Genomic DNA, 19,995 nt, shown 5'->3' on the forward strand with positions numbered 1-19,995 from the left:
TTTTGAAATCTAAACAGTACTGTAGCATGAATGTTAAAGAAAATCCATTGCCGGGTAACACCTTCAGAATAACAATTGGGATCTGGTCTTCTCCTTCAGACATTCCCAAATCAAACACAATAACGCCGGCTAATCCAATCCTCGTCGTATCAAATTTTTACTGGCCGTTTGGTTCTCAGATAGAAGAGTAACGACACCATCATGTTTCATTCAAATCACTAATATGCCACCTTCTGACAATGGAAGGAAATTTACTTTACATGAGTCGCATTACCAGTAGACCAGACAAGAAAATGCATGCTATGTCATTACCATGTAAAACAAACTTCATCCTCTAAGTAGAGGATAAGGTCAACATAGACAGCCGTCCTAGATAAATCTGCAAGATGCATATGACATAATAGAAGTATCCAATAAAGTCCATCTCAAGTTTAGAGTATGCCCAAGTAACTGTTGTCTCCTTTAACAATCCTTTGTTCCGTTACATATGTTGGGGGAAAAAAAGAAGATCGTTGCAAATTATTAAGGTTGCCGTCTAACTTCGAGGAAACATGCCTTTCCTGGCCCCCATTTCTACCTATCTTTGAGCTCCTGCTCAAATTGGAGCAATTTTTCACGGACAGGCTGTAAAAACAGCTTCAAATTCTGACTGATCTGTAGCATATCTTGCCGTGAGAGATCCTTCTCGTCGCTAAGCCGTACTTGCATCTAGAATAGCAAGACCAAGAGTTTAAAATTAATCATTGTAAAAAAAAAAGAACTGAAATTAATCATTAGGCAGTCTATTTAAAGATAAGAGCAGACTGACAGGCTAGCACAAATATCCATACAGATGAAAACACAGAGAAATGGTTTGATCAACTACAATTGCCACAGATTAGTAAGTTCATGGGCTATTTGACCTTTTGACAGCCATTTATCACTGTCCATACAAGCAACCAATAGCTGTAGGAATCACTCTATTACCACATTATTAAATAAAAGACAGATATTTTCTCATCTTTTAGAGAATCTGTTATTTTGATGAGAAGATGATGGAGCAAGCAGCAGGGAGATGCACATCTTTTTTCAGAGGACATCCTAAATTTCCCAATATTTTCCTGTCAATTCCATCTAGATTTCATTTTATACTCAACACATTTGAGTGGAAATATAGGACCTACCTGCAGGTCATCCAGCTCACCAAATGAAAACTCCGGAAAATCCAAGTGGCCCTTTACCATCCTTTTCTCCTCTTTGACAATCCATTCCCCTAATCCCATTGACATACCAATTCTTTTAGGATAGGGTAAATAGATGAAGGAGGGAAAGCAGGCAGTTCAAGTGACACCAGGTTACCTTTAATTTTCAGTGTCAATTCATAGGTATATCCAACACGTTTCTTGTTCCTCACAATTACCAAGAATGCCTGCTCACACAAGTAATAACCATCAGTAGGGAAATAAATTTCCCATGCATATCAAATACACGTCATAATGAGAAAACGATAATATCATCTGTAAAACAAAACGGTGTGTTTGTGGAGATCAAAGTATTCTGAAATGAAATATTTGTGCAAGACCTCTTGCTAAATAATAATGAGAAATCAAAGTAAAATAGCAAGAAAAAGCACTAGAAATAATGTGAATCAGAACAAGAGTTTGAATTTAATAGGGCAAATTTAGATGTGAGTGCATCAGATGATAAGACAGGTAACCAATTATCTCACATTTTTTTTCTGATGTTCAGTCCAATTTCGATCTGCACTAGAGTGTACTAGAACTTCTGGTTTGCTTTTTCCTAATATTTGGCATGTATAGGACAATTCAAAGGCAAAACACAGAGATTCACAAGAATCAATCAACTTCAAAAACTATGAGGTTAAATAGAAAGCATATTGCAAGATACACAAGTCATGTCATTTCACATGTTTCCCCAGATAAAAACAAATGAGGAATCATATAGTCAAGAGTAAATTGGAGTAGCTCAAAGTGTCAACTTTTCGTTACATGCTCATATGAAGTCTGGAATTGTTAAAAAGAAGGAAATATGGATATCTCAACTCCTCTAAGACTTTTAGTGTTTTTTAATACCTAGAGAGGGCCTGTCTAAAGTAGGAATTCCTTATGACCATTAGTAACTTCTATAAAAGAGGCAAATCTCATAGAACTGACTCTTAACTAAGGAAGCAGCAGCTGAATCAATCAATCATCTATTGCTACACTAAGTGGGTGGGCTAGAAGTTGTTGCTATTTAGTGCGTAGAGTATCAAAGGCAGGTTTGATTGAGGTGAAAATTTGGATGCCAGACGAAGGCGTCACTTCTGCTTAAGCAGAAACGATAAACAGCCCTTTGGATCACTAACTACGTTTTTAAGAACATTTCTGGAAAAGCATTCATGGGAAAACAAACTTCTCTTGCCCATTTCAAAGATAATGGAGTCTCAATTCAAAAAAGCAATACACAGTAGCAGCAGACAAGATAACCCTTTTATTAACGAGGGGAAATTTCGAGACTTCCATCGATCATTTACTTTGGTTGTAAATTCTGTACATGTTACATACTAAAGGTTCTGGTTTTTTGACCTTTCAACATGCATCATGCAACATGGTGTTGATCTAGTCTAAACACTCCATCTTTACAAATTAAAGTTAAACAAGACGAAGAACAAGAACAAGAAGAACAAGAACAAGAAAGAACTTACATCACCAGAACATTTCGACACTTTTGCTATTTGTGCTTTGCCACCAGAGAACTCCAAGGAGCCCACCGACACGAGCAGTTCCTACAATAAAGGAAAAATCAGAGGCGCGGAATAAATAATGTGGGATCAAAAGAGAGTAAATGACAGACCTTGATCCGATGGGTGGCCCAATTATTAAGATTTTTCTTCTCCCATGTTCCAGCCTGCAATTTATTAATTTTTATTTTGTTTCGGATAAAAGAAGAGAGGGAGAAGGAAAAAGGATAGGTGTGGGTACCGTATTCCAGACAGAACCGAGGGAGTTCGGTTGAGAAAGAAGGTGCTGAGGGAGAGCTTCTTAGGAAGAGGAAGAGGAGCTGCGTCAGCTGTTGCTTCCCTCACCCAATACCTATATGACCCTCCTCCTCCATTCTCTCTCTCTCTCCCCCTCTCTCTCTCTATAAATAATCAATCAAATACCATATAGTAATTTACCTGACAGACCGAAATAAATAAAGAAAGAAAGAGATCAAATTGATACTTAAAAAAAAAAAAATTAGACAGGTAGAAGGATCAATAACGACCAATTGTTTAGAAAACAATCAATCAAAATCAGAGGCGGAGGAGCAAAAGGAGAGGCTGCTGCTGGCTACCCATAGGAGGAGGAGAAAAAGTCTCTGGTCGTCGTCTTGTCCTCTTTTTGACATTATTATTATTATATTTAAAAAATGATTAATTAATTGATAGCAATGATACATTAATCAACTCGATAGAAAGTAGTAGCAGACCGGGGAATCTCGGCCAGAGATACCCCCCCTCCCCATCTCATCGTTCAAGATTGTTTAAGCTCGTTTATGTGAGAAAATAAATAAGATGGTAAAGCAGGTAGAAGCTCAAAGTGTGATGAACTAGCTAGGGCGATTAACTAATAATCCTTGTAGTCCTCCGAGAATCTCTCGTTGTGAAGAAGGACTATCCTATCCTAATGGTATTCCTATTAAAATTAAAAATTAAAAAAAATATACAAATCATAATTCACTGTAATAATATAATTACCGTGTATTTCTTCTTCTCCTTCTACTCACTTTTTTTTAAATTCAATTTACTCCTTAGTTTTTTTATTTTATTTTCATTTAATTTTTAAATTAAATTTGATTTTTATTATTTTTATTATTTTTTAATTAAATTTTATTTTCAATTTCATCCCTTAACATTTAATTGTAAATTATTTTTATATCAATTATGATTCTTATTCTTTTTATTGTTATTTTTTTTGTTTCATATCATTTTTTTATTTTTTAAATTTCATTCCTTAATATTTTATAAATTTAGAATTTTACTTCGTTATTTTTTAGAGTTTATATTCTATAGGGTTAGTCTTAGACTCATATCTATTTTTATGTCTTTTTCAAAATTATATTTTTATAAATTTTATCTTTAACGTTTGATTTATAAGAAATTGATCCTTATGGTTGTTTTCTCTTTTTAATTTTATAGGGTTATCGCAATCCTATAATTATGGTTGCATGTTAATCTACAGTGACTTATATTTTTTTTGTTATTTTTTTAATTAGTTTATTTTTCAGTTTCACTCTTCAATATGGTGTTATCTTGTAATTTAACTTTATAATTTTATTTAGTTTATTTTAAACAAATTTCATAATTTTTCCTTACATTGTCAAATTTTCTTGCCAATTTAATTATTATCATTGCATTCATTTATATTATTGAAATTAGTAAAACTTATTAAATACAGTAAAAAATTAATGAACCGAACCTTATTATTATTATTTAAAAAAAAAAACACTTGCATTGGTCTTATAATCTGGTCAGCCAGCAAATGACAAATCGCGAGCCCTGGCTAGTATTTCTCGAAGAAAAGAAAAAGGAGTATGGCATGGAGGAGTCGAAATGTAGTAATGTTGATACGGATGCCATTGTAGTTGTCGGAAAGCATAGCATAGCATAGCTGCTACATAATAGTCGAAGCCCAGAACGGAGGAGAGTCAAGAGAAGACAGAGACGAGGTAGGGATGCCACACACAAGTGCATCTCTCTCTTTCCTTTCGAGTTAGATCGTACGGGCACTTCTTGTTGTCTGCCTACCTGACAGGAAGTGACACGACTACACTTCCTTCCATATACAGTATGTATGTATGTATGTATGTATGTATAAGGCGTGTATGTATTAATCCAATGTCGTCCCACGTTGACGTCGCATCCACATCCAAATGAATCCACATCCGAATGAATCCACATCACATGCACTGCACCATCAACAAGACAAGCCACCAACAACCCTTTCTCTGCTGTCTTAAGTTTGACCACACGTTTCATTGTTTTCAGCTCACACCCCATCGAATCATCTGTCTCATGTTTTATAATATCATCTTTCTTTCTCTCCAATGTCTCGCGTCAAAGTCAAGACAATAATCAAACAGCGCTCTCCTTTCCCCCCTCCCTTTCCTTACTCCACGCTCATCATCATCATCTCCTCCTCCTCCTCCTCCTCCTCCTCCTCCTTCTTACCATACAATTAAGAAGCTTTTTAACGTACTGCCTCCTGTATACTTATATTTCTTCATAAATTAATTCATTGCAAGAGATCAGGCTATCTTGCACACTTCCTAAAGCTATGCCCGTTAATTACCAGCCAGTTGTAGATGATGAGACCTCCATCCCCACCAGCAGCAGCAGCAGCAGCAGCAGCAGGGTATAATATATGTATATTTGTAATTAATTTAACGTCATGAAATCTTCAATATTGTGATTAATTAATTAATTCTTAATATTTGTCTTATTTCTTGTATACACGTACACACACACACACACGCACGCACATAGATGGGTGATGAGGACCAGCTGGTGTACACTCTGGATGATGCCCTCGCTTCTGCGGGCTTTGGAAAATTCCAGTTTCTGGTGCTTGCTTATGCCGGTCTTGGTTGGTTTGCTGAAGCCATGGAAATTATGATCCTTTCCTTTGTGGGTCCTGCTGTCAAGTCCCAGTGGAATCTCTCCTCCACCCAGGAGAGTTTGCTCTCTACGGTTGTTTTTGCTGGCATGCTTGTTGGAGCTTATTCTTGGGGCCTTTTTTCTGATTACTGTGGAAGAAGGCAAGTCCATCTACATATTTTATTTCATATGCCTATTGCCCCGTTGATAATGAATCTGTCTCTCCATTTGTAAACTTGTATCCGTATAGCTTTGCAAATTAATTGCAGAAAACTTTATAAATTAATTGCAGAAAACTAGCCATTTTTCTGCTTCTGGCAATATAATTTATGATGCCTTTACTTCTGTCGCTCATGGGCATATTACGTTATTAAAGATGCTTTCTTTGAGTGAGAATCTAATCTAGATTCCATTCATCATTAATATTGAGTTCACCACTTTTCAAATAGAAAGATCTTCAATTTCCACTGCTCAGTTTTCAATAGCTTCTGTGACAATTCAAGGGTTCATTGTGTAGCACAAATCATATTCCTTTATGTCAAACCTGGTGCGTGTGTGTGTATCTTGATCTTATCTAGTTTTTCTAATTCCATTTTCTGTTTCCAGAAAGGGTTTCCTAGGAATAACTATTATAACCAGTGCAGCTGGATTTTTGAGTACTTTCTCCCCGAATTATGTATCATTGTTGATTCTCCGTTGTTTGGTTGGGGTTGGCCTGGGTGGTGGACCTGTATTTTCCTCCTGGTTTCTAGAGTTTGTTCCGGCTTCACATAGAGGCACCTGGATGGTTGTCTTCTCAACTTTCTGGACATTCGGAACCATTTTTGAGGCTGCACTTGCATGGGTACTGTGTTCTATTTTCTCACTACTACAACTACTGTCCAAGCTGTTGTTGCTTCTTCATTTTATTTCTTTGAAGTTTTATTTGACTATCTGAACAAGGTGATTGATATGAATATGGCATTTGCTTTCGCACTCTGATTTGAGAAAAAGGTGTCGCTCTTTAATTTTGTTGAATGTTGAAGTCAGTTCCGGTTGTAAGAGAAGAAAGATAATCTGCTTTGTATTCTCCTTCTTTCTTTCTTTTTTGTTTGAACTTCTGTTGCAGGGGTTGTGCACTTTTTCTCTCTTACTCTTTTGCCTTTTCCATTCTGGTTTTTTGACAGATTTTTCCGTATATGATAAAAGTTTTTGAGGGTTAGGTTGTCAAAAAGAGATTTAAGGCAGAGACTCGAAACTTGATGAGTGAGTTTTCAACTGTTGGAACGTTAGGTTTATTCATCCAAGACTTCTAAATTCGACCACTCAAGGAATTGGAGACTCCTGATATGCTTTAGTTTCAATTTACTTTTATCTTATTCCTTGTAAACATTCTCTCTGTTCTTAACGTCTGAAATTCTTTAGTGTCCTTGCAGGGGAATCTTGTCTGCTTAGTTAGATTCTCCCTTTTTGAACCAGAAAAGTTGCAGAAAAACACATAACCGTACTCTTCATCTTCCATGGTGGTATATGGCAGCTGCCTTTTTTCTTCCATACTAATTCATTGATCTGTTAGTATGCACCTCTTGAAGTTATATGTAGTTATTATCCTTGTGCTTTCTCTCCAATGTTTTTCAAATGACATCTTTTTACTGCAAAAAAAAAAACTGTTCTTATTGAGTATTTTTCTCAAGGTAACTGTATTTCTGTACTTATTGCAGATGGTCTTGCCTAGATTGAATTGGAGGTGGTTACTTGCATTCTCCTCTTTACCATCTATTGCCCAGCTTTTCTTTTATTGGATAGTACCAGAGTCTCCAAGGTACCTGTCCATGAAAGGAAGAATAACGGAGGCACATAATATTCTGGAGAAGATAGCTCAGCTGAACCAATCAAAACTTCCTCCTGGAATGCTTGTTTCTGATAGTACAATTGGACTGGATGAAGAATCTGCCCCGTCAAAATATACACCTCTACTCTCCTCAACTAGAAAACTGGTTTCAGATTTTAAATCAGGCTTCTCATCATTTGTTATGCTTTTCTCATCAAAGTTAATTCGAACAACACTTCTTTTGTGGTTGTTATTCTTTGGAAATGCATTCTCATATTATGGTATCATATTGCTGACTTCAGAGCTAAGTAGTGAGGAAGGAAAATGTGCCTCAACTGTCTTGCTGTCAGAAAATCTCCAGGATGACAGCCTCTACATAAATGTATTTATTACTAGTTTGGCAGGTATTGCATGCCTAGTAAACTTTCTCTGCACTTAATGTTGAGATTTGAAAATTGTTCTACAACATGAAGTAATTACTTCTTACCTTTAAATTTTTATATAGTGTTATAATTTTAAGGAATAATGATCAGGTAAATCTTTTCTTAAAAATTTATGTTGTAGAGCTTCCTGGGATTCTTTTATCAGCCATTATTGTGGATAGATTTGGCCGCAAGCTTTCAATGGCATTCATGTTTGTCTTAGCTTGTATTTTCCTCCTACCCCTGGTTTTCCATCAGCATGCGACTTTGACAACAGCATTGTTATTTGGAGCTCGCATGTGTGCCATAGGAACCTTCACAGTTGCTGCAATATATGCCCCAGAGGTAAGTCCTGGAATACTCAATTTTTTTTGAAGACCTTTTATTCAAAGCAGTGGTTGACTGCTTGAAGATGTACTTCTGTTTTTTTTTTAAAATTTTTTTTTAATGAATCACTGCTTAAATATTCCTCACATTCATCTTTTTTTCTGATCAGGATCAATAATCTTTTCTATTGAAACCAACTTGAGGGAGGTAGTTTTTAGATGGGAAACATGATAATGCATTTGTTAGAAAATGCAAGTTTCTGGAATCCCTTTCTCATCACCCTTGTTCTCTCTGTTCTTGTTGCTTATTTTTCTTGCTAATAAAACCATAGATTGATCAATCGGCAATTGGCGAATATAGGAATATGGTTAAGAATGTAATCCACTCTCTTCTCTGCTGAGATTGGCTAGTAGAAATATACATGTCTCTTTTCGTGCTAATCTAGAATGTTTCCTCTATTTTATTTATACACGGGAATGATTCTGGAGTCTTTTGGGAGTGAATAACTCTCATCATAGTCAGTCAGCATACAAAATGAATTGCTGCTGCTCTTAAAAAGATGCTGTTTTGAATTCTACGAAATTGATCCGTTTCTTGTTCATCGTCAAGCTGCCGCATCCTTTGAATTGATCCTTCATTATTCTATCTTGAATCCATTAATAGGAATAATATGTCATTGCATTTGGAAGGTGATTTTGTTGTAACCCTGTCTTCATTAGAATTAGCCAATAACATGGTCATGACCCATGGAAGTTGGTTACTTTTCCATTGTGCTTAATGCCATTCCGATTTGCTTAAAGCACCTTTAAGTTGACCTTTGAACTGGTTTTAAATAATTTATTTGTGGTAATTTCCTTTTTCCCTAGGTGTATCCAACGGCTATTAGGGCAACTGGGGCAGGAGTTGCAAGTGCTGTAGGGAGGATTGGTGGCATGGTATGCCCTCTTGTGGCAGTTGGACTAGTGGCGGGTTGCCATCTTAAGGAAGCTATCATTTTGTTCGAGGTTGTGATTGTTATTTCAGTAGTCTGTGTCCTGCTCTTCCCATTTGAGACCAGTGGGCGGGAATTGAGTGACAGTTTAGCTGCATCTGATCCAAAACAAGTAGTTGTTGGGTAGCAAATTTATACCCATTCAAGCATAGTGAAAACTAGATGTATTTTCCTGTATTTGCTATTTGATTGTTTAGAACAGGAAGTCCATGTATCAGATCACGGTTCTGCCAAATTGGCTGTGTCTAGGAAGGGAGAACAAATGCTAATCCTTTAACATAGATAAATATGTATGCCTATTCCCTCGTTTGATTTAAGTATGTATAGCAGAGTACGAGGCGACATGTATCATTTACCTTCCTTGCCTTGCCAGTTCAAATTCAGGAGTTGAATTCTTTCATTTCTCCTCTCATTGAACATCTATGGAACGAGAGCAACAAGCTCTGAAATGACAAGTATCTAGCTATAAAACATCAAAATATATATATTGACTTAAATCACTGTAACCCGTCGTGATTAGCTTTGTCTATCAATGAATCTTGCACGGTAATATCATGCTTTTCAATTTTTAACGGTGTTGTTGCATAATTTTTCGTGTGATGATCAAGGAACGGGTTGATGAAGTCTCATGTAAGTTGAAAACAAAGAAATTTAGATGAAAAGGCCATCTCAGAAGTGGACAAAAAAAGTTGTCTTCACATGTATTTCCAGGAGTGCTAAACAGCACTATCCTGCTTTTCCTGATATAGAGTGCTCAAAGTTACTACATCAGATCATACTGAGTTGGCTAGCTCGGTAATGGTGCATGCCCTGGGACACGGCTAGCTTGACTTCTGGGACCCAGACAGCACCCTTCCAACTTTGGAGCTCAACGATGCTTGTGATTTATTATGTGGTTATTAGGGGAAGGTATGGGTTGTTATTGTGGAGCAGATGGAGCAGCTGATGCCTGTTATGACCTTGTCCGCAAGATTAACATGCAGTGCAAAATCAGGCAATCCACTTCATCTTTAATTTCTTCCTTGTGGGTGTCAGCACAGGAATCAGTAACTGGCCGCACCAGCCTCTCTCATATTCTGAAGTTGACTACACACTTAACTTTCAATATCTCTAGGCCTTCTACGTGATCCACGGCTTTCAGACTCTCACGCCTGCCTGCATCAAAATCTCTTAAATCTCTTAATTTCCAGCTCCTAGCGGGTGAAGAAGAATCTATTAGGTCATAGGTGGTACGCTACCATTAATTGCCAATTAATCACCTTGTTGAGTTACTTTTATGTGATTTCCCAGAGATCAAGGAGTCTGGCCGATCGATGCTCTTAATTAATTTGCAGGTCTAAATTTTGATATGCTTGCTGCCTACGTGGGCATCATATGAAGTGTGTTAAATTTAATGCCGAATAGACCAGTCGTGGAATTAACCATTGGGAGAGTGTCAGAAATTCAGAATAGTCACACTAATAGAAGAGAGGATGCAGTAAAGAGAGCAAAAACAATTGGTTAACAGCCTGCAAAAACACCATGAACCATGCATTTTCAGTGTCTGGTCATTTTTATATATGTTTTTCAAAAGAGAAATTCTACTTTCTCTTATCTTTTCGGGTTATCCCAACCGAAATTGCTTCAGTGCAGGCTTAACGTTCTTTCCTGGCAAAAGTGGTTTATCTGCAGGCTTAAAAAAGGTAATTGTTCATAGTTATATTTGCAAAATGTTCATAACATATATATGTATCATATGCTCTAAACATACCTTGTTCACAGTTGTTTTTCTTCCCTTTTCATGTTCTTTTTTTCGATTATCGAGATCGGCACTGTGTTAAGAATCCTGTTAGAGATATATTAGGAATGAATAACTTATACATGAGTTCCCTACTGTAATAGGACAATGAATTCCGAGGAAGTGTTGGATTCCTAGTAGATGAGAATAACTGTATATACTCTTGTATAAATATGCGATGCAATCAATAATAATTCTCATTCCAGCAAATTCTATTCTTCTCTTATCGATTTACACCCTGGTTGTGTGGTACTGTAGTTATTGCAGAAGGATTGAATAGTCGGATATGGATATGCTGATTTGGATTACGTACAAAGCTTATCATATACATTTTTGAATCAAATGTACAGGTCAAAGCTCAAGAAGAAGAGGCCTGGCTGTTTCAAATAATATATATGAAAAAACTGGACGTAACTTTTGATTAGATCATTCAGGAAATTCTACAAGTTCAATGATGGATTAGCTCATTGTGACTAGTTCGTGGTATGGAAAGCTTTTAAATTAAGCTCAGAATATATATGCTTTTTTTGTCAGTCTTATCATGTTCTTATTTAATTTCCTATTAAGGTTCCTCTTCCATTTTGATTTGGTCCGTTGCAGATCTATTTAAGCTACCGTGATCTTTTCTCTTAATTCAGATGAGATATGAAGTACGGGTAGGGTTCTTGTTTTTTACCATTTTCGTGAATTCTATACTCTTTTCGTCTTCCTCAAAAACTTTTCTAAACCAAGAAATTATAGAAACTGTACGTTGTTACTCATCTTCTAGTTCTACTTCTTCTCAAATACTCAATTTCCTCCATCCGACAAAATCAATCACTCGACACCGAAGCTTTCGCATTTTTATACAGAGAATTTGAGAGGGGCGAAACGGGTTTTTCTTGTATATTTATATATATAAAAAAACTATTTGTTTTTATATTTTAAAAATATTTTTTTAAAAAATATAGTTTGAATATTTTATTAAATAAAAAACATTTTAAAAAATAACTCCAATCATACCACCAAACACTCTCGACGTGGGATCAATGAACTGTTACTGATCTGTTTATGGGTACGTGGAGCAACTAGCTGATGATGAGATCCACTTGTCTGCTCTTGCCTATACTCTTACTTTGGCCACACCAACCATGCCTGCGCTTTCTCATTTTCCATGTTTAACTACGTATTTCGATTACTTCTATATTACCAAACTCGTACTATATATATATATATATATATATATATATATATATATATATATATATATATATGTTCTTAAATCCTCTTTTTTTCAACTGAAAGAGTCATCCTGTCCTGTCCAGCTACATATGCCGCAGTCCACTCCACACAAATTATCGATTTTTCCCTTTTTTTCAGCCGAAAGAGTCATCCTGTCCTGTCCATATATATATATATATGTATGTGTTCTTATATCCTCTTCTTTTCAACTGAAAGAGTCATCCTGTCCTGTCCAGGTACTGGACAATTCTAATGGTAACAACCGTATATATGTTAGCGCAAAGAAGACTATCATTTCCTAGTTCCAGGTTAGTTCATATTCTCTTGATTATATGTTCTCATGCGCAGCTCAGCTCCATTTATGCATCTTCCAAGAAAGTATCACAGCAGTATTAGTGTTTCGTGTTGTTTGATTCGTGTCCATGAGTACCCAGGCAATTATTATTAACAAGTAATGCTTTGTAAATTTAATTATCTAGGTGGTGGTATGGTGATAAAACTTGAGATCAAAAGATTTATTTCTTCTATGATTTTAGGTTTGAGTCTGATGGTTACTCATATGATGGCTACTAGAGGCTTACATGATCATTAATTTCAGAACTTATAGAATTAATCGAGGTATGCATAACCTAACCCGAACACCCACGTTAAACTAAAAAAAAAAAAACCTACATAAACTTATATCCAGTTGGCCGCTTCTGTAAGGTATTCAGTCTTTTGTTTTTTTCAATGATTGATACTTCACTATTGATCTTCTTTCTTGAGTTGAAACTACAAGTAATTTGGTTTTTGACGTAAAAGCTGTGATATATAGCATCGATCTCTGACTGCTACGCCCATGAATGAGCCAGCTGAGACCTCCGTCAGGGTAAGCGCTGAGATTTCTTGATGATCATACAATCAATCTTGAAATTGAAAATGTATAAAACATGATAATTTTTCGTTTGTTTGTTACCCTGTGGCCGTGACAATTTTTTGATTTCTTTGGTATGTTGTTGACCGGCCACCACATAGATGGACGGGGAAAACCTTGTATACACTGTGGATGAGGCTCTTGCTTCTGTGGGATTTGGGAAATTCCAAGGTCTCGTGCTTGTTTAAGCTGGACTTGCTTGGTTTGCAGACGCAATGGAAGTTATGATTCTCTCTTTTGTGGGACCGGCGGTCAAGTCCCAGTGGGATCTCTCATCAAGCCAAGAGAGTCTGCTATCAACTGCTGTTTTTGGTGGCATGCTTATTGGATCATTTTTTTTTGGGACTCGTTTCAGATCATCATGGAAGGAGGCAAGCCATCATTTCCCCCCTTATTCCTTGCATTAATTATATGCTGTGCCTTGTCAATAATCTTCACTGTTTCCTTGACGTGTAAAGTTAAGAATCCTTCATAATGTCTGTATGGATATATTTGTGTATATTGTATAGCTTCAGGAATTTGGAAAAAACTTGCACAAACTTCTGATGCTTCTATGGTAGATCTTTCTCTATTTAAGGTTTTAGGTTGACAAAATCTGCTCTTTCAAAGTTCCAATTACACAGTTTTGCAATATTTTGGTGGTTTTCCTATTATTTTTGGCTGTCTTGTTCGCTTCCAATTTAAAGTTTATGAAGTGCAAATGATTTCCAAATAGGCAAACTGGCAAGTATTCTGTAAATACCCTTCTCATTACATCATCAAAGCTAAAGATCAAGTTTCCATCAAGTGTTGATCCATTCTGCTAAAGATGTTACTGTACAAATACGATGTTTTTCTTTGAAACCATCCGTTTGAATTTGAATCTTTGCACTAGACTCTTACAAACCCATGGTTAAATATTTTACCTCATCTTACAAGTTGTTTTAGTTCCATATGGTCTTTCCAGGAAGGGTTTCCTAGGAGCAACTCTTCTGACTTGTGGAGCTGGATTGCTGAGTGCTTTCTCCCCAAATTATGCATCTCTGGTGATTCTTCGTTGTTTGGTTGGCTCCGGGCTGGGTGGTGGAAGTGTATTCAGCTCCTGGTTTCTAGAGTTTGTTCCTGCTTCACATAGAGGAAAAAGGATGCTTCTACTCTCATGGTTCTGGGCATTTGGGACAATTTTTGAGGCTTTATTTGCATGGGTGTGTACCATTTCCTGAATTCTGAACAAAAAAAGTAGCTGAAAAAAACTTGATTTTATCATAAACGCTCATGGTAGCAAGTGTTAAAGGCCAATTTTCCTCATCATTATCTGATATTTTGGTACATTGCTCGGCTAATATTACATTACAGTGTCTGCACAAGCTGGGCAGCATGGGGCATGCTAAAATTGCACAAAACTCATAAGAGAGGACAAGTTCAGATATTAAAGTCATTTATGCTTCACATTCTTATCACCCGGGGAATTCTTTTCTTCATAATTAATTGTATTTCTGTAATTCTTGCAGATGGTAATGCCAAGGTTGAGTTGGAGATGGCTACTCGCAGTATCCTGTTTACCAGCATTTGCCCTGCTTCTCTTTTATTCTCATGTACCAGAATCTCCAAGGTATCTATGCATGAAAGGCAGAATAAATGATGCATATAATATTCTGGAGAAAATAGCTCTGCTCAACCAATCAAAACTCCCTCCCGGAGAGCTTGTTCCTGATAGTACAATTGGACTGGATGAAGAATCTGCAACATCAGAATATACCCCTCTCCTCTCCACCACTGAAAAAATGGATTTGGATTTTAGATCAGGATTCCAATCATTTCTTATGCTTTTCTCATCAAAACTAATCCGAACAACACTTCTTCTCTGGGAGTTACTCTTTGGAAATGTATTCTCATATTATGGTATCATATTGCTGACTTCAGAGCTAAGTAGTGGGCAAAGCAGATGTGGCTCAAATCTCTTGAAATCAGAAAATCCTGACAGCCTCTACATAAATGTATTTATTTCTAATTTGGCAGGTATTGCATGCCTACTCTCTTCATCTCTATGCAATTAATGTTTGACATTTTGAGAATTGGTCTGCAATGTGATATATACTATATATCTCTTGTCTCTAACTTTCTTGTACAGTTACCAAATTAAGCAATGCATAAAAACATGTTTTCTTATAAATCTATACTATTGTAGAGCTTCCTGGGATTCTTTTGTCAGCAACTATTGTAGATAGAATTGGCCTCAAGCTTACGGTAGCTTTTACGTTTGTCTTGGCTGGTATCTTCCTTTTACCTCTGGTTTACCATCAGTCTGCAACATTAACGATGTCATTCTTGTTTGGAGCTCGAATGAGTACCAAAGCAGTCTACTCAGTTGCTACAATATATGGTCAGGAGGTAAGCCCTATAATACTTTGTTCAGGGCATTTTATCCGTAGCAAGATGTTGACTGGGTAAAATGTTCACATCATCTCACTCTTAACTTCCGTGATCATTTTTCTTTTGACTTTGACTCCAAAATGCATTTGTTAGAAACCTCTGCACACACATCTGAGGGGCAGGGAGAATTGGTTCTGAATAATTGATTTATACTGGTATCGTTTCCATCTAGTTATATCCGACATCCGTCAGGGCAACTGGTGCTGGAGCTGCAAATGCTGCGGGGAAGGTTGGTGGCATGATATGTCCTCTAGTGGCAGTTGGCCTGGTGACTAGCTGCCAGATTACAGAAGCCATCATCCTGTTTGAGGTCCTGATGCCTATTTCAGCAGTCTGTGTCATGTTCATCCCAGTTGATACCAAGTGACAGAAATTGTGCGACAGCATAGATGTATCTGATTCAAAACAGGTTGTCGTTGGGCAGTAATTCTACCCCTTCAACCATTGTAGAAAAGAAATGTATTTTGATTCCTTACATTAGATAAATATCTGCCAACTCATTGCATGCCCTAGGTTGATTCTGACCATAGCAGAACGCTGATTGACATAATTTTCTTTTCCGAAGTTCAAGTCTCAGGAGTTGAAAATGTTCATCTCTTCTGCCGTTGAATTCCTTTTGAGCTAAAGCAGCAAAAACTGTCATGACAAGTCTCCAAGGACTTGCGATCCTGCTCTTCCGAGTTTCTTAAATATTGCAAAAGCAGTCGTCTAAAGATCTTTGACTTGTTCGGCGATGTTTTCTAACCTTCCATTTTCTCATGTTTGATTGCACATTAAAATAATTACCAAAAAATAATTAAAAGACAAAATTGCCAAAACCTTCGCCATTGAAACTCATGCCGTCACCTCCTCACTTTATTAGTTTCATCTTCGTGGACGCAGAAAAGGGAAAATAAACATTAACAATGCACTGCTCAAACTTTTTACACATCACGAAACTGTGCTCCAAAATTTCTTATCTACCAAAAATACAAAATGATGTAAACCTGTAAACAAGTAGTACAAAGCTAAACACAACCAATGCCAGAGACCAAGTAATACTGTGTACTATTTTCTTCTCTTGTGGAGGCAGGACTGCTTATAAAAACTTAGACAAGCTAAATCGATACAGTCAACGATAAAATAACTAATCACAGCCAAAAAAGGATGCACCCCGCTATAAACTTATGGTCTTGCTGTTTGTTAAGATATACAATTGTACACCCGATTGTAATAAAATCAAATTCAGAACTCCTGCAGGTGAGAAAAAATAATAAGATTGAAAGAATTTATACCATGTTCTCTCCTCTTAAGACGAATCAACAAAAAGGCCTTAACCCCAAACTAGCTGGAAGCAGCTAAATAAATCCTTCGGTGCCAAGCAGGGGATCATAAACCAGTCAGCAATTAGAGAAAACTTAAACAACTTATCCTTGCATCCTCTCTCACAACTTGAGACTTAAGCTGACGATATAATACACTCCAGGAAAACAAAAACAAAAAAAGATGGCAACAGAACACACAACATTTACAGCCCTCTGTTTAGCTGCCATGAAAAGGAAAAAAAATTCAGTATTACATGAATGTAAGGTTCATATTTTTCAAGTCCCAGGAAAAAAAAGAAGAGAGAGAGTGAGAGTGAAGAAACAAAAATGTAACACACTTTGGTATGGAAAAAAAGAAAAGCAATATGAAAATTATAATAGAATTCTTCTAATACTATAAAAATTGACCAGCATTCGAGCTTTTGGACCAAGAGCATCCTTGGTGAATGACCCGCGCAAAATTTTTCAAATTTATCAAGACAATTCTTTGCTTAATGTTAGGTTGGTTGCCATTAATGTGCAACAACCATTGACTATTGGCAGCCACCTTTGTTGAAGAAGAAGAGGAGTTGGCAGCCACCTTTGTTGAAGAAGAGTAGGAGTTGGCAGCTATCAATGTTGACAACAAAGCAAGAAGGTTGTCATGAAATGCCTATAAAAGAGGCATGATTTTAGAGAGCAAAATGGTGAGAGTTGTAAGAAATGTAGAGAAGAAGAGAGAAAGTGAGGGGCTGCAATAGCAGCAACCTTGCTGCCATTGCAGCAGCTGCAAATGCAGCAAGAGAGTTGATGAGTTGAGTAGAGTGGATGTAATCCTCCTCCTCTACATGTATTTATTGTATCCTTTCTCTATCTCTAATAAAATGAACCTCTCCCGTGGATGTAGGCGGTTTTGCCGAACCACGTAAAATATTGTGTCAGTGTGCCTTACCCTCCTTTGAGCAAATATCAGTACATCACTGATGTCGGAATTCCCAACAATTAGTATCAGAGCACATGGTTTAAAGTGGTGTTTGATTTTTGCTCAAAAATGAAAGTTGTCAAAATTATGTTTTGACCATACCACTGTGTAGAGGAGGCCGAGACGAAGCCACTGGTGAAAACGGCGTCAAAATCGGAGGTCGGAAAACGACCGCACGGGCCGGTGAAGAGACTGCCCAGTCATCGTGTCACGTCAGCGCCAGTCAACAGACACGTCAGCGCCAGTCAGCAGACACTTCAGCGACGGTCAACAGACACATCATCGACCAGTCAGCAGACACGTCAGCAAAGTGGGACCCACCTGCCACATCATCAGTCCCGAGCCGAGCCGAGCCGAGCCGAGTGAGCCGAGCCGAGCCGCGAGCCGAGGGACAGGATCCAGTATAGCTGATCCTATGTGCAACCGGATCTGAGATTGAATCTGAGCCGTTGATCAGGCCAGAATTGTTTTGATCAAATCTTAGCCGTCTGAAGTGCGATTTGGACGATTTCAGACTTGTTTCCAGCTAATTTGATCGTTCCGGATGCAATGGTACGGTCCGATCGTTGAGATTTGAGACCGAAAGTGGTGGTGGTGAATTATTAAAGAGAGATTGCCCGATCAGAAGGCATCTGAAGGTCATCATGGTGGTCGTTGAAGAGAAGAAGAAGAAGGTGCACATGTTTACCCAATTACATGTGCTAAACTGCTAAGTGGGGAGAATTTTAACTGCCTTGAGGGAAGGCAAAATTGGGACACTCTGGACACCCGGTTATGTGGACAATTTGAGGTGAAGAGTGAAAATTGACGAAGACCAATCTTGACGAATCTAAGAACTGGTAGTCTCGCCAGATGTTGAGAAATCATGTATTAAACCAGTATATTCCAGATCACTTGTAAAGGAAAGCCGCAACAAAGCTAGCAAATGGTTGTATATACGGAAAGACAGTACGATGGATAGATATGGCCTGAGAAGTTCTGTCTAGGAGATTGGGTTTTAAGCGGGACCAGTGTGACCCCTCCAATCTTTCCTGGGAACTTGCTTAGTGGAAGGATTATCCATACGGTACTATTTTCGTATATATAGCAGTTTGTAATGAAACGATTGAAGACTAGCAAGATGACGGCACAAGGGAACAATTGGGTTCCGAAGGTTCAAGGATCTGATGAAGTGGTGATTTCTCCAATGAAGTTAGATTCGGTGACTGTGATTTCTCGAGGGGAGAATTGATGAAGACCCTAATAATGGAAGAGAAATACAACAAGGGGATAAAGATTGGCACCCTATTTTGACTTGGACAGGTGTTGTGATAGGATGAGCTGCTGTCAAACATAAGCAAGGAATAGGGAGAAATCTGGAGAACAGAAATTGCACGAGGGCACGCAGAGATTGTGCACGAGTACCCGTAGGATCCAACGAGGTACTATTTTTGAGACAACAGGTGCAAGGAGAAGAAGTGTTCCCAGATGAAGCTCAGAGCAGAGACTGTTAAAGTTTGTACAACAGGAAGTCTTTTATGCTCTTGATGAAGACAACAAGCGAAGACATTTCCAATGCATGCAAGGATGGAAAGAGAGCTGTTGTAGAGGCACCTAATTGAGGGGGTGCAAACGCCTGTGATAAAAGGCGACCGCCTATGACGAAAGGCGAAGACACCAAAGAGAGTTGGTGTAGGTGGAGCTGTCAAGCAGAAAGGCATAGAAGCTCCAAACATAGAAATCGAGGTGGAGGATTGCGAGGAGTATACCGCAAGTTTCTCTTTCTATGTGATTAGTGGCAGCTATCTCTCCCATAGTGCACATGGTGGTAGAGAATTCTGGAGCCACTTTGAAGCATCTCAGCTGAAGGAGGATGCAACCACCTATGAAAGGTGAAGACACCTTAGATGGAAGGTGTGTGAGGGCCGTGATAGAAGCCCCAGTTTAGACCGCCGCATGACGACGAGCGGAGACACCTAAGGAGAAGGTGTGTGGGCCACGATGTAGGCCCAGTTCAAAACAACCCCAGAGCCAATGTGATGGCTAGATATGAGTGGACAGGTGTATAGCCAATGAAGTGGCTATGATGAGTATGGAGACAAATGCAGGATTAACTTTCATGGATATTGCCCCCATGCTAAAGATCAATGAGCTAGAAGACATTTGCCTTGGACAATAAGTGTGTGACTTGTGGAGCATTAAGACGCGGCTGCTATGAAGAAGCAGAAGGGCATGCGCAGGTTCCGAGAACGAGTTGACTC

The 19,995-nt window shown here is 37.9% G+C and overlaps 2 protein-coding genes and 1 pseudogene across 2 annotated transcripts; 2 read left to right on the forward strand and 1 right to left on the reverse strand.

Annotated features, from left to right (window-relative positions):
- Positions 1-284: 284 nt before the first annotated feature.
- On the reverse strand, positions 285-5,020 carry LOC133674029 (uncharacterized). Its single transcript, XM_062094982.1, is given in 8 exon segments — positions 285-708; positions 1,164-1,252; positions 1,339-1,408; positions 2,684-2,764; positions 2,833-2,886; positions 2,961-3,004; positions 3,007-3,124; positions 4,769-5,020. Coding segments are annotated over 8 exon segments (843 nt in total). The 3' UTR covers positions 285-573.
- On the forward strand, positions 4,988-9,522 carry LOC133674346 (organic cation/carnitine transporter 7-like). The gene is made up of 6 exons (XM_062095399.1): positions 4,988-5,375; positions 5,507-5,847; positions 6,224-6,461; positions 7,318-7,831; positions 7,992-8,194; positions 9,043-9,522. Exons 1-6 carry the CDS (start codon positions 5,298-5,300, stop codon positions 9,292-9,294), a joined length of 1,626 nt encoding a protein of 541 aa, XP_061951383.1. The 5' UTR covers positions 4,988-5,297; the 3' UTR covers positions 9,295-9,522.
- A 3,381-nt stretch (positions 9,523-12,903) lies between these two features.
- Positions 12,904-15,986, forward strand: LOC133673648 (organic cation/carnitine transporter 7-like; annotated as a pseudogene).
- Positions 15,987-19,995: the final 4,009 nt, after the last annotated feature.

This window comes from Populus nigra, chromosome 15 (assembly GCF_951802175.1).
Source record: "Populus nigra chromosome 15, ddPopNigr1.1, whole genome shotgun sequence".
NCBI lineage: Eukaryota > Viridiplantae > Streptophyta > Magnoliopsida > Malpighiales > Salicaceae > Populus > Populus nigra.